Source organism: Pteropus alecto, unplaced genomic scaffold (genome assembly GCF_000325575.1).
Source record: "Pteropus alecto unplaced genomic scaffold, ASM32557v1 scaffold39, whole genome shotgun sequence".
Lineage (NCBI taxonomy): Eukaryota > Metazoa > Chordata > Mammalia > Chiroptera > Pteropodidae > Pteropus > Pteropus alecto.
The window spans coordinates 4650306-4664505 of record NW_006443568.1 but is presented as its reverse complement, the minus strand read 5'-3'; the positions used below and the strand labels follow the sequence as shown (position 1 = coordinate 4664505).

Genomic DNA, 14200 nt, shown 5'->3' with positions numbered 1-14200 from the left:
TAAGGTGGTCATCCGTTCCCCAACCCAGGAATCCACTCCTCTCCTTATGGGTGAAAAGTAGCCACTTAGGACCTGTATCTGCAGATAGGCATCCCCAGGAAAGAAAGGCACAGAAGTAACAGATTTTACAGATTTATTTTTAAAAAACAAAAAGGTTAAAAAAGTCCTTCATTTCCAACCCTGCCTGGGGGTGTGGGTGGGGAATAGAACAAGCTGAGAAAGGTGCCTACCTTCTTCCCGGGGAGAGGCCCACTCTTCCCCTGGGAGCCTGCAAAGGACAGGGCAAGTCAGAGGCAGGCCCTCGCCCTTCCTGCCCTGCCTCCTATGCAGTAGCTCAAGTTGCTGCTAGCAAGTTCGAGATGCAAAGTGTGGGAGTGGGAGGCCAAAGGCTGCCTTCTTCGCATCATGGTCACTCAGCTCTTCTCTTCCCTCAGACGTTCTCCGAGCCCCCAGCACTGGGGCCCCCAGGGTGGGTGGGCAGGACAGGAAGCTCAGCCGGGCCCAGCGCACCCACTGGGTTACATGGCCCGGCCCACCGGCAGCTTCCTTAATGCTGTTCGTGACACAGCAGGGCAGTCAGGGGGACTTCACAGTGTGGGGAAGGGGCTTCAGAGACATTGTGACAAGTCTGGAGAGGAACATCTCCTAATCTTCGTCGCTTTCTGATCTTGCCCCTCTGCACTGGGGCGGCCCTTTTTTTCTATTCCCCATCCTGAGGCTGAGTGGAGTCCAGGACAAAGCACTAAGTGGCTGCTACAAAACACCTGGAAATGTCAGAGGGTGGCTCTTGGCCTATCTGCCAGTCCAGGCTCCCACACAGTCATACAGTCACACACACAGCGTTAAGGCGTCTGTGCCAGCAGGCATGGCCAAACTGGGCCCAGCTTCTCTCTCTCCACCTGCGGAGGGTTAACGGGGGGAAACCTGGCTGCTTCAGAAACAAGCTGAAGGGGGAGAAGCTGGCAGCAGGAGAGTTAGCCAGGCCTGGAGAGGGAAGTGGGAGGAAGGCAGGCAAGGGCTTTCAAGGCCTCAGTTCGGGCCTGACGGCTGCCCTTAGGAGTAACCCAACTCATGTTGGGGAGCCCTGACCATATACCCCCTGGAAAATGGGGGACAGAGAGAGGGGAAGAGAGAGGGGCTAGAGTATTGGGACTTTGGAGGAAGCCAGTGCTATCAATATTTACAAGCATAAAGCCCCATCTTCTGTGCCACCTACCTCTCTGCCCCTCCCACAGAAAGAAAGGCCCCTGAGAGCCATGGGGAGGTGCCAAGACCTCATCACCAGCCACGCCCCATGGGGAGAGCCCCTGCCCTCCACCTGGCCCCATGTCTGGGCCCCTTAGGAATGTCTGTCTGGCTCTGCTCAGCTGGGAGGAGGTGTCCTGGGCCAGAATCCTGGCTGCCCTGGCCAGCCCTAGGAGTCTTTGAGCATGCTGATGCGGGCATAGATCTTCAGGGCGGGCCCCAGCTTGATGTTCATAGCACTCATCAGATGGTCCTCCTTGAGCAGCAGCAGAGCTTGCCCGTCGATTTCCTGGGCACGGAATTCCTCTGCTATCTCCTGGCAGCCTGAGGGAGACACCACCGAAGACAGTATCAATCAGAGCTACCGGTATTCACTCTTGGCACTCACTGCACTTTAGACACATCATCTCGTTTAATTCTCACAAACACACTTTGAGGAAGATGCTGCTGTTCTTCTTTTACAGCTTGAGAGAAGCTAAGTGACTTGTCCAAGGTAGCCAGATTCCAGGACGGCCCTCAGAGATCCAGGCCTCCTTATTCATGCATGTACTTGTTGAGACCCCCTCCCCTCAATGAACTGGCTGACCTGGGAGATGAATAAGGTACTGCAGTAGTGACAGCATGTCACTTCTGAGTCTAGATCATAAAGGGCACAGAAGCTTCCACCTTGCTCTTTTGGATATTTTGGAGTAAGCCAGCTACTATGTTGTGAGGACACTCAAGCAGCTCTCTGGAGAGGCCAACGTGGAGAGGAACTATGGCCTCCTGCCACGACCAGCCCACTACGCCATGTGAGTGAGGCACCTTAGAAGTGATTTCTCCAGCTCCTAACCTTCAGACAGCTGCAGCTCTGGCCGACATCGTCACTGAGACCTCGTAAGAGACCCCAAGCTAGAAATGTCCAGCTAAGCCGCTCCACGTTCCTGACCCACCAAACCCTTGAAATGAGAATTACTGTTTTAAGCCACTAAGTTTTGGGGTAACTTGTTTCACAACAAAATAACTACTGTAGATTCTGGTGCCTGGAAGAGGGGTGCTACCATAACAAGCCCTAAAAATGTGGGCATAGCCTTGAAAGTGACAGTGGACAGGAGCTGGAAGGACTTTGAGGAGTGTTAGTGAATGCCGAAGGTGCTTTGAGAACCAAGCAGAAGTCTGATGGTCTTTGAGAAACTCCTGGAGAGCCTTAAAGGAAAGTGAGGCAACTGTTATTCAAAACTGGAAGAAACAGACCCTTGTTATGAAATAAGAGAAAACTCAGTAACCTGTTTGCTGGTGGCAACATGTTCAGTTTAATGTACCTCATGAACTGAGTGATCTAGCTAAGGAGATTTTTAGGCAGAATGTTGAAGGTGTTGCCTGGCTCCTTATTGCTGCTTTCAGCAGAATGAGGAGAGAAATAAGATAAAGAAAAACATAAAAAAACCAGGATTTGCTTGTTTTAAAAATCTCTAGCCTCTCTGGATGGCAAATGATGCTAAAATTAAGAAATGGTTTCTAAGTAAAGATCAAATCCAGGGCACGGTCAAGAAAAAATGGTCTACAGATAAAACTGAAGGTGTGACTTAAATCTTTTGTTAAGACTTCAGAAAGATCTAAGGTGCTGCCTCAGAGAACTGTTCAATCAAAAGGCTAAGGATTTTATGGACATGCTTCACAGATCCTCTCCATTCAATAGCAGGGCTTCTATGATGATAAAGGACACTGTCTCTTAGCTTCAGAAGAAGCCCAATGTAAAGAAAGGCTTATCTTGAAGACATTTTTGAGTATGGTTTTTGTCTAATGAAGTGAGCCCCCACCAAGATACAAGGGAAGCCCACAGACTTTAAGAGAACCATACTGGCAGAAACACTGCTTGCTTGGACTGCAAGGGTCAGAGGTCATACAATGTAAAAAGCAGCTGGAAGGCCGAGAAAACTATTCCACTGAAAATGCACACTAGCTTTCATGGAAGAGGAGGAATGAATGAAACCTCTTGGTTCAGAGGGTGGAACCAAGAGTGAAAGAGAGTCACTCCCAGGCTTTGAGTCCTAATCGAGAAAATGCCAACATGTGTCCTGCTAGATTTCAGAACTGGTATCCTGTTTTTTCCCTTTTTGAATGGGTATGTCTACAGCAGTTATCCTAAACCTATCCCACCATATCTTGGATTTGTGGAGGGAAATGGATAACCTGTTTCTAGTTCTCAGGTCTGCAAAGGAGATGAATCGTATTTGAGGAGCTGGACCCCAGGAACCTCACTCATGCCTGGACCTCAGTAAGGTGATGCGATCCAGGACTTCAAACTACTGCTGTAATGGGGTGAGACTCAAGAGGAATTTGGTAGGGGGTCGGAGGACCTTTGCATGAGGCAGGAACATGAGTCACTGGGGGCCAGTGGTGGATTATGCAACCGGCCTCCAAACAGCTCCCAATAATCCTTGTTTCCCTTTCACGCCCTCATAAGTCCCCTTACACAATGAACAGAGTTGACTTGTGTGACCAATAAAAAACTGCGGAAGTGACAGTATTGTATGCAATTTCTGAGCCTAGGTCGCAAAGGGCAGTGGTTTCGACCTTGCTCTCCTGGATTATCACCTGTGGCAAAAACTGACTGCCATGTCATGAGAACAGTCGAGTAAGAGTGACCTGAAGAGGCCTATGTGAAGAACTGGGGTCTCCTGCCAACAGCCATACCCTACTTGAGAATCATGTGTGGCACCTTGGAAGAGGATCCATCTTACAGACCCAATCAAGTCTTTAGATGACCCTGCCTTGGCTGACATATTAATGGGAACCTCATAAGAGATCCTGCAGCAGAAGTGCCCAGCCGAGCCATTCTTGAAGTCTCATAGCTACCCACAGTAACTGTGTGGTAACAAATGCTGGGATGCAGCGATGATTAACACACAGAGTTAACCGGCAGAGCTGGGATTTGAGCCCAGTTCTGTCTAGAAGTCTGTGGTCTTAACCACTATACCCCACTCCAGTCTCTGAGTAACAGGCTTGTGGTTGCCATCAATACCTGACCTGGTTGGTGGCTGGGTGAGACTGGTGGAAAAAACAGTAGAGATGCTTTGGAGTCCCATTGAAAGCATCCATGAATTCAAGGTTCGCTTCTAGATTCTAGCCTTCAAAACCACCTGTACCCCACCACACAGGGTTATGTGGACTTCCCAGCTACATCATGTACTTTTGGATCTTCATGCCCTGCTCAAGCTGCTACCTGATGCAATCTTTCCATCTGGCAAGGGCCTACTTGTTCATTGTCATTCAGTTACAATTTCATTTTGATGTTCTCCTTAGATTTCCTACACTCCCCCTTGTCTCCCCTCCCAATGTGCTGCAGGAGACACATGGTTAATTACATTATCATCTCTGCATTTCACATGAACCACTTATCATACCAGTCAATATACTTAATTATAGCTATCAAATATTATTTACAGTTTGCTAGAATGTAAGCTCTTACAGGTAGAAACCTCATCTTATTCATCTCTGCACCCCAGTTCCTAAACCTAAGTCATTAACTGCCTAATCTTTCCTGGTGGTGGGAGGTGAGGTCTCTCATTTCCTTTTATGCCTTGCTATTCCAAGCAGGCATGGAACTTCTAAGGGCCTTACCTGGCAGAGAGCGGATAAATTCATAGACATCTTCTACGTTCCATTTGGTGGGCTCACTTGGCAGGAAGTGGTGTCCCATGCCCACCAGGTCCCGCATGTGCATGTCAGGGAGCTCCAGGTCCCGCTGGCCTTGTCGCCGGCGGGAGGTAGATGAGCTAGCTGATATGGGTGACAGGGGTTCTTCATAGCTTGAGTTATCTGAGCAACGGCTGGAGTCTTCCTGGCTGTGTGTTAACTGCAATGCGGCAGTAACTGAAAGGGGTACAGTGCCTGTTGGCTGGGAGCAGAGAAAAAGTTTTCTTCAGGATAAGGGAATAAACCATCTCTAGCAGAGTGACAGGCAAAGGCAGACATATTTTCCCTTTTCTGTCTTTGAATTCCTAGATCAAAAGCATCTTATATGTTGTCCCCTCTCTGATCCTAAGCAGAGTTAGTCCCTCCCAGTACCAGAGCATGTACCACACACTTCAGTGCATTTATCTGACTGTAGGTCTGTTGTTCCTTCTGGATGTGGGGTTTTAAACCAGGATTCTATGAGTTTCAAGGGGTGGTCAATGAGCCATCAGAAACAGCACGTGAAATTTCTTGCGTATGTCCATTTTGGACATAGCTCTCATCAGATTCTTAAAGAGGTTTACAACCCCAACAATAACAACGAGAAGCAAAATACACAAAGGTTCTGAAACAGCACACTAGGCTGTGAGTTCCTTTAGGGCCACCTAGAGCCTTAGCGCCTAACAGAGTTCCTGGCATACAGCTGGTGCTAAAAAAAAATAATGAATGAACACCCATGTTCCTGGTAGAGATCTTCAAGAACTCAGTGCTCTAATGTTCGAGAAGGGAACACAGTGGGAGGGTGAGGGTTGTAGGCTGCCTTCTCACCTAGCTCTCTATGTAAGACAGGAGATAAGCAAAATAGCGAGGCAGGGGAGACCCATGTCCATGGCCCCAGAAGTCATGGATGGAGACACACTGCAAGGGCAGAGGTGATGATGGGGTGAGGTCACTGAAAAGGGAAGTTACTTTGTAAGTGTCCATGGGTCTAAATGGGTGAGACGTGGGGAAGGCTTGATCTGACAGATTATGAGAAACAGGAACATGAGAGAGCATGCTGACATCAGCAGCGGAAAAAGAATGTGGGTGTCCCAGGCCATGGTAAAGAAGAGAGTGGATGGGGACTCTCACCTGCTTCTTGGTATCCTTGGTAAGTGGCGGCAGACTGGTTTTGCTGGCCCGGCGGCGGTTGTGGGTTGTGGCTCCGGCCTTCTGCAGCTTGCTCCGGTCCGAGTGGAAAAGCCCCACACGTTTTGTGCAACCCACATTGTACCTGCCAGAGTGAGGGGAACAAGGGAAGTCAGAGAAGTCATAGGGTGTATGGGCCCCGGGCAGAATAAGAGCAGCCAAGATACCGGGCAAAATCTGAGTCTGTCTATTGGTTCTAATCCTAAATCCCTCACGTGACACAACAACTTGGATCATGGTGAGAACCCACTGCAGACATATTCTACTATAGCTATTACCTGTGTTGAGTAACTACTGTCCATTGTCCTGGGGCAGGGTAGCTTGGCAAAGCTCCTCAAAGGTGCCTCATTACCTCCAGCACAACTCGAAGGGATGAGGGCCGAGACAGCCTTATTCTAGTTGGCCTCCAGAGGACCTATGGCTGGGGACCCAAAGACTTCTTCTCTTTGGGGGCTCAGGGGTTCAAGGTCAGCCGTCTCTTCCACCCTGGTACCAAGACCACATAGGGCTACAGAGTCAGATGAGTCTAAATCCCAAGTTCTAAATCCCAAAGGATAAGGCATGATGACTTATCCTTTGTGCCTCAGTTCCCAAATGTGTATAAATGGGACAATAGCAATACCTGCCTCAGAGTTATTTTGAAAATTACATGACATAATGCATATCAACAGACTAGCACAGTGCCTCGCACATGGCAGGCTCCCAATAAATAAAGCTGGTTTCTACTATGATCGTCAGTCGTCTACACTGTGTGATGCTCATAACTAGTACAGCGCTCTGGGCAAAGCTTCTGGCGGAGGGTTTACCCTAAGGAGACAATGGCTGCCAAGGGCAGGAAAAGAGGATGGGTGCCAGTAGGACCTGGAGGGCCAGCTAAGCTAAAGCACTGCTTCTTCTCCTTGATTCTGCGCTGCTCTGCTTGGGGGAATTCTTTGGTCAATCAGCGATATGATGCTGTTTTCAAGATGGTCAAGGAAATAGGAAGTTAGATAAACTACACCTATGGCCTCTTGGGGTGGACTATTACTGAAGGGAGGTGGGACACAGGAGCAGGATACAAAGGTGCAAGCCTGAGGAAAGGGAAGGGGCTGGGCACAGCAATGGGGCTGAGACCACTCACCTTTTTGCACAAGCCATGGAACAGAAGCGCTTGGAACGCTTGAACTTGTAGGCAAAGTCCACCCGGCCACAGAGCTCACACTTGAGTTTGAGAGGGGTACCCTCCTCTTTGGATTCTGAAAAGTATAGAAATTGGTAGGTGTGGAGAATGAGCAATTCCCACAGCACTGTCGGCAGTCCCACCATGGGGCCTCCCTACTCTCTTCTGCCTCCTCATGTTCCCACAGCTGTGGCACGGGGCAGCAATCTTGCTTGGAAAATGCAAACCTCCTTTGTCACTGTTTTTGGAAGGGCTGTTTCCCTCTCTAGAAAGCACCCAGAAGTGTCTGTCTGGTGATGCATCTGAGACGCTGACAGTTTTTTCTTTTAAGTGATATAAGCCTAGGCAAACACAGGTGGGGAAGAATCAGCACTCTCCTTATGATCCTGGAAGAGCAAGAGTCACTCCCGATCTGGAATTCTCCTACCCTCCCTTGATTCGTCTAGCTGGCTAGTGACCTGGATAACAGAACCCAAGAGTTTTGTAACCTGTGCAGCGCCCCCTTCCCCAACTCTCCAGTCAGTCAGTGGCTCATGTGGCAAGTGCAGTCCTCCCCTGGCTGCCGCTGTGCCCCAGTCCTGAGAGCAGGCTCCTGAGGCAGTGAAGGAAGGGCACGACCTGCCTGGTGCCACTCCTGCCGCCCTACAACTTGCCAATCACTCACATAAGAAAAGCAACTTTTGGAATCCTGTGGTTGGCTAGAGTGGGGCTGGAGGAGAGGCAGGGGACAAAGTTCCCCAAGGGCAGAGACTTCTCCTGTCTTAGGGATAGGGGCTGATAAGGTACTGGGGGAAACGAAACGTTTAGCGGGCTGACATGTTTACATGCTTCCTGGCTCAGAGTTCCTCCATGGATACCAAAAAAGGAAGTGTGTAAAGCCTATCTTTCCAGCCTTGCCTACTTCCTGTTTGGCCGAAGCAGAAGGCCTTAACATTCAGGGTCTGAGACACCTACCTTGCAGATAGGGCTCCTCCATCTCGGAGTCAGTGGTGGTGGTATGATCCTGCTGTGGAAGTTTCTCAGGCAAAAACCCCTGTGCATACTTCTTCTTGAGATTTCCTACCAGCAGGGACGAACGTCCCACCTAGAGGACAAGGTGACATGGAGGCCATGAGGGTTAGGTGGGAGATGCTTCTTTGCTATCCAGCCTCATCAAAATTACATGTATAAAAAGCATCTAGGTGCAGATGCCAGCCCCTATATCATCACCTAAGTATGCCCTGCTCAAGGCCTATTTTGCTGTTTAATAAGGCAAGATGTCAATGGACACTACAGTGAAGGGATGGCTTCAATCCAGGACCAAGGAATGGCTTAGGAGGTTAAGAAAATATCAACTCTTCCAAATGTCTAAGGGGCAGAGATGGAGGCAGAGATCAGGTTTCCCACCCTGCCAGAACAGGTGCCAGGACCCAGTGCTTACACGTCACCAGGCAGGAATACAGCCAAGGCTGTGTGTGAGTGTATGTATGAGACAGAGAAACTTAGCAACCACTTTTTGATTTCTTATTGTTTTCTACCTTACTACTGCCCTACCCAAGGTAAAGGTACAGGCAGCACTGGAGAATAGGAAAAAAAACCCAACAGACTCTGGGCTCAGAGCAAATGCCCTCTGTGGTTGCCAGGATCTCAGACTGGCTAAATCGCTCTTTTGATCCTCCCTTTGTTGCCCTTGTTCAGGAAGCCTGGTGGCCAGATCTCCAGAGCAATGCTGGGTGTGCCACTGAATCTACATCTACCTTGTGAGATCATTTGGCTTCCGATGTTTCTCCAGAGGGCCAAGAGGAGGACATAGTCTAATGAGAGAAGGGATATGACAGGGCTAGAGCTACTTATAGCTAAGGCACTCCAGGTGGATTTCTTTGCCACAGGCCTTGAACAATCTCAGGAAGAGACAAGAACCTATGTGCCTTTTGGCATTTTAGAAGGGCAGGAAACCCATCTCAGTTAATCAAATTTAGAGTCTTCTGCTGACTATTCAATCCATGTGTGGATCCAAAGAATGAGCAGAAGGCAGATGGCATCCTATGAAGATAATGTCTCTAACAGCCAGATAATTTTATCACAAGAGGGGCTAGTGTGCACCTGGCTTGGGGCTCCTCCCATCTACAGAACAGGACCACATGTCCTCACTAGTCTGCACTGGCTGCTTTGTTCTAATAAGCCGTTTTCTTGATTCTTTTATATTTCCTTTTGGTCATAAGCTTCAATTAGAGAAACTTGATTGTGCCCTTTCTGAAATGCCCCATTTTTTCATTCACCACCCTTTCAAGGCTCTGTCCCCAGAAAAGCTTCAGGCTAGAACCCTGTTCTTTTCATTTCGGATATATCTTGAGAATCCTCTTCTACACAGGTTCCTTTTATTCTCTACCAGGCCAAAGGTTTTGGCATTCAAAACTGAGTGGGGTCTCATTTCCCAAAGTCCCCCTTCTGGCACCAGACGCTCCAAGGGTGAGTTCCCTTCTAACCAAGGGGTTGACACATCACCAGGCAGGACACATCTGAGTCTGTGTGTGGACACTTCTAACCATGGGGTCTTGCCAATTATTACTAGTCACTGAACCCTCCGGGAACTCAAGAAGATACTCAACTCTAGAAAGAAAATGGCTCTCACATTCCTTTGGGGGAAAATTAGCAAGGAAAAAACAACCTTTTCACATTTTTGGAAATTTTACATGGAAACGTAAAAATATTCTAATACACATCCAAAATATACTTAAAAAAAAAAAGAAAAGAAAGAAAAAAGACGGGAAAAGAAGTAGTCCGTACCGGGAAAGGCTCCGCCCCCTCCTGGATCACAAACCCTTCGATAACATGCGTCAGGATTTGGGGTTTCACAATGGCCTGTGGTGGTTTATTCTCACCATTCTGGGGGGCAGTGCCGGTGATGCTGGAGGCAGAATTTCCGTTCCCTGAGGTCATGCCGGGGCTGCTGAGGTCGGTCAGTGCATGAACAATGCCCTGCCCTGTCTCTGTACAGGGAAAGTAGGGAAACACAAGCAGGAAAGGTCAGAACCAAGTCCAGGCCAGGAGAAGAGCAGGGACTCAACATGGGCCTGGCATTTCTCATGAAGCCAAGACGATGCAAACCAAGCAGTCCCCTCTCAGCGACCTATTTAACAATGATGCAGTGGCAATGGACACACCACCAGGTGTGACTATAATTAGTTGTGCAACAATGCAGCTAATCAGCTAGCAGTGTTTCTTAATTTCCCAACTGTGCTAAGAACAGTTCGACCAGGTTAAACAGACAAGAATTCTGCCTCTGAGGAGTGAAGACCTTGATCAATATTGATATGGACAAATAAGGTAACATTCAGTTCAAGGGAGAAAATGTATTCAAAGTGATGTCTAAAACTAGAACAAAAAGCTGAACTAGATATAGGGCTTGGGGTATAATGAGGTTTGGGGGAGACAGGTTATTAAGTAAACCTTCTATTATAAGGTTCCTTGGAAAAGGGTTAGATTTTAAGTGTCTTGTGAAATGTCAAAGTACCCCAAGAAATCAATGTAAAGGGAATTTGGGGGCTGAGCCCCAAGTCAACACAGCAATGTAGCTCTGACTATTCAGAGACTAGTTATTTGGGGTCCCTGCATTAAGATACACATATGTTCTATTTTTCCTCCAAGGAAGCCACTAGGCAGAGATTCTATGCTGTTTCTGCTGGTCCTGTGCTCTCAGTCAAAGCCTCTGGTCCAGTTCTCAACTCCATATCCAATCTAATCCTCAGCCAACCAGATTCCTTCCCTCCATCCCTCTGTGGACAACTTTTCCTAAATTCTGCTCTATGAACCCACTAGCCTTCCTCTGAAAGAGCTAACAGCATGCCCCAAAAGTGTGATGAGGTGTCCACACAGAACCACACAATGGGCCTCCTCTTCCCCACCTCAAACAGCACCTCTCAGGAGCTGCCCCTCAGGAGCTGTTTTAGAGGTGCAAGGCTTCATCACTTCACTTCTGTAACTCTCCCCCCACCCTTCCCTTCTCAGGGCCATTCTCTACCACTACCAACTGCCTAATGAGCTGAGGATGTTGGAACTTCTTAGAAAAGAGAAAAAAAAAAAAAAGGGAAGAAAAAGCCATTTCTTTATTGATATTAATAGCCTATTAATATTAAGTATAACACAGCGTGTGTCTGTTAACATACTTTAAAAATGATTTCAGTGAATTTATTAATTTTTGCACAAAACTTTATACGAAGACACTCTTACTTCACGTTAAAGATCCAAAATACCGCCATGGAACTGGAACTCATAGTGCCTAATTGTGTAGCATAGAGAAATCAAAATAAACTCATTTTAGCAAGGTTTATAACTAGTTTATTTTCTTACTCGTAGCCCTAATGCTCAATAAACTAGAATAAATTTTTTGATGAAAAAGAGTTGGCTATGACATGTGCCTATAGTACTCAGATCTCCATAATTCGACTATAATCAACTTCAGAACTGAGCAAGAGTCATCCAAGAGATGTGACTGATGCGGTATTTTTAAAAAATGTGACAATCACACCAGCAAGTTAGAAAAATTCCCTTAAAAGTGTTTATAGTCATTTATAAAAAAAAAGTCATTTATAAAACAGCTTTGGCTTTTCTGTAAAGATGGAAAATTTCTCACCTTTTGGAATTAGTCTTTCTAAACTGTAAAGGTGTTTTGGAACTGGAAAAAAAACTTTTCTTAAAATCCACGAATAACTAGGAGAACTGAGTTAATTACATAATCAATCAAATTAAGTTTCTCTGCCTTTAAATTTTAAAGTCTGCATTGACATAATTACATTTTCTACTTTAAAAATATTTTAAAAATTCAAAGAAACAAGTATATATTTTATTTAAAATGATGAATAAATATAAAAATTCAAAGCTTACTATGTAAATTAAAATTTTATTTTTAGATAATGGCTACTTCCTTTTAAATAAAACCTCGTAAAAAATCTCTGATTACTCAAATGGACTAGATTATAGAATCAAGATCATAAAGTCTGGTTCAACCTCTTACTAATGCTTGAACCTGCTCAGTAATACCCTCAACTCAAGGATTTTCTGGCATGTGTTTAAATATCTCTGGTGATAAAGGAACTCACTACCTCTGAAGTAGTTTGTTCCTACCTTGGGCAGTTCAATTAAAAAATTCTTCCTTAAAATGAGGCAAAATCTATCTTCTGTTCATTTCTGCTCACTTATCCTGGCCCTGTTCCTTACGACCACACAGACAAGGCTAATCATATCCGTATCATGGGCAAAAACATGAGCTTAGACCTGGCTTAGAGACTGGCCTCTATCACTTAAGTGGATTAAGGGCAAGTCCTCATCTCTCTCCGAGTCTCAGTTCCGCTGGCTGTAAGATAAGGACTATAATAATACCTTCTAGTGTCACTGTGAAGACTAAATGAGATAATGAATAGCAGTGCAGTGACAGCACACTAGGAAATGCTCAAGAAATGCTCTTGAGTGTCATGAAAAATGCCACTCATGACCCCGGAATATCTTCTCTCTTCCAGGCCAAACTCCCTCTGCTCTTTCTTATATAAAAAAGGTTTCAAGTTCATCATCAATCTAGGTCTTCTTTGCTGGCATTTTTTAAAGTCTACCCAGTCAATGCTAACATAGTAACAAGTATATCGATTTAAGAGATCGAGTAGGTATGATTTTTGTTTTGTTTCTTTTAAAATCACATTCCTGACTGAGAGCACAGGTAGAGGGAAATGAATGACTTCCTTGCTTTAGATTATAATTCCTTTTTGGAATTAATCCATTCTTCCCTGAATTCTGGGATCACTCTCACTTCCTGCTTTTTTTCACTGACATTCATCACCAAACAGCCTATGATCCCTTCTTGTCTCCTTTTATGGGAACTCTTTATCCTTGCTCAACTCCTCTCCTTCCCTCTCCATCCCTTCCCTCCTGTCTCTCAGATCTGTGCCTATTAATGTACACTATAAGGCAGGGTAACTCTTAAGGTCAGATTCTTTCCTCATGCCAAATACAGTGAACAAGACACATTCACCAGCTCAGAGGCTAGAGGGCCAACAAGCAGATAAACCGTTTCACCATACCATTACAAACTATCACTCCCATAACTTGGGCAGGTTGCAGGAGAGACAGAATTCAAGGGAAAGAAGGGAGAGTGTTTTATGAACACACAAGTTTGCAACTACTGTGCTTTGCATTCATCTTTTAGGCAAGTACTTCACCGTCTGCTTTAGTAACAAAGGAGTTTGGGCTATTTCTGGAATGACCAAACACAATCTCACCCCCTGCCAGGCTCAGCACTCTGCGATTAATTTAATCTGTTTCTCCACTCTCCCAGACTGCTTTGCGGCCTGCTTGCAGGGAAAGCAGCTTAATAGGGAAACTTGCAGAAACCTGCCCTGCTGGCCTTTAGGCCAGATAAAAGACAGAGACAAAGCAATACTCCATCTTTGGAATTCTTCTTTAATTCTCTTGAATAGGCTGTAAGGGATGCCAGGGACTTCCAGGGGTCTCAAATGCCTTTATACAGAGTTAGGCACCTGAAATCTGAAAGGCCAAGACATCAGGAGTTCAAGAGGCTGTAGAAGGGCAGTAAAGCCATGCTTTAGTGGTGGTAGTGCTGGGGGCAAGGTAGATTCTAACCTTTAATTGAAACTGACCACAAAGGGCCAAATATTCAGATCAGAAGGAACAGAACAGTATGTTCTGGGGGAGTTGTTACATAATATATGTCTCAACCTCTAGCGTCTCAATTCTGGTCTCATTCATAGGCTATGGCAAAAATAACTCTTACAGGGTAAGGATAAAATAGGAAGGACCAGCCAGTGGCCCTGTTTATGAAATGATTTGCTTTGGGGCTGGTCTCCTTTGCTAGGCAGAGCAGGTTTCTTTAGGCAGGGGGCTATGTCTTACTTACTTCTATATCTTCAGGGGCTAACCCAACGTCCAATATATGACAGATACTTAATGTCTATTAAGCAGGAA

The 14200-nt window shown here is 46.2% G+C and overlaps 1 protein-coding gene across 3 annotated transcripts in view; it reads right to left on the bottom strand.

Moving 5' to 3' along the window:
- Positions 1–119: 119 nt before the first annotated feature.
- The window catches only part of PHC2 (polyhomeotic homolog 2), a 44743-nt gene continuing 30662 nt past the window's right edge, over positions 120–14200 (bottom strand). For all 3 annotated transcript variants that reach the window (XM_015598859.2, XM_015598860.2, XM_015598861.2), the window contains 6 exons: positions 10016–10218; positions 8204–8333; positions 7211–7325; positions 6034–6175; positions 4849–5125; positions 120–1569 (listed from right to left, as the gene is read on the bottom strand). In XM_015598859.2, the coding sequence (XP_015454345.1) occupies positions 1415–1569; positions 4849–5125; positions 6034–6175; positions 7211–7325; positions 8204–8333; positions 10016–10218 (1022 nt within the window). In that variant the 3' untranslated portion in view covers positions 120–1414. The remainder of the gene's footprint in view (positions 1570–4848; positions 5126–6033; positions 6176–7210; positions 7326–8203; positions 8334–10015; positions 10219–14200) is intronic.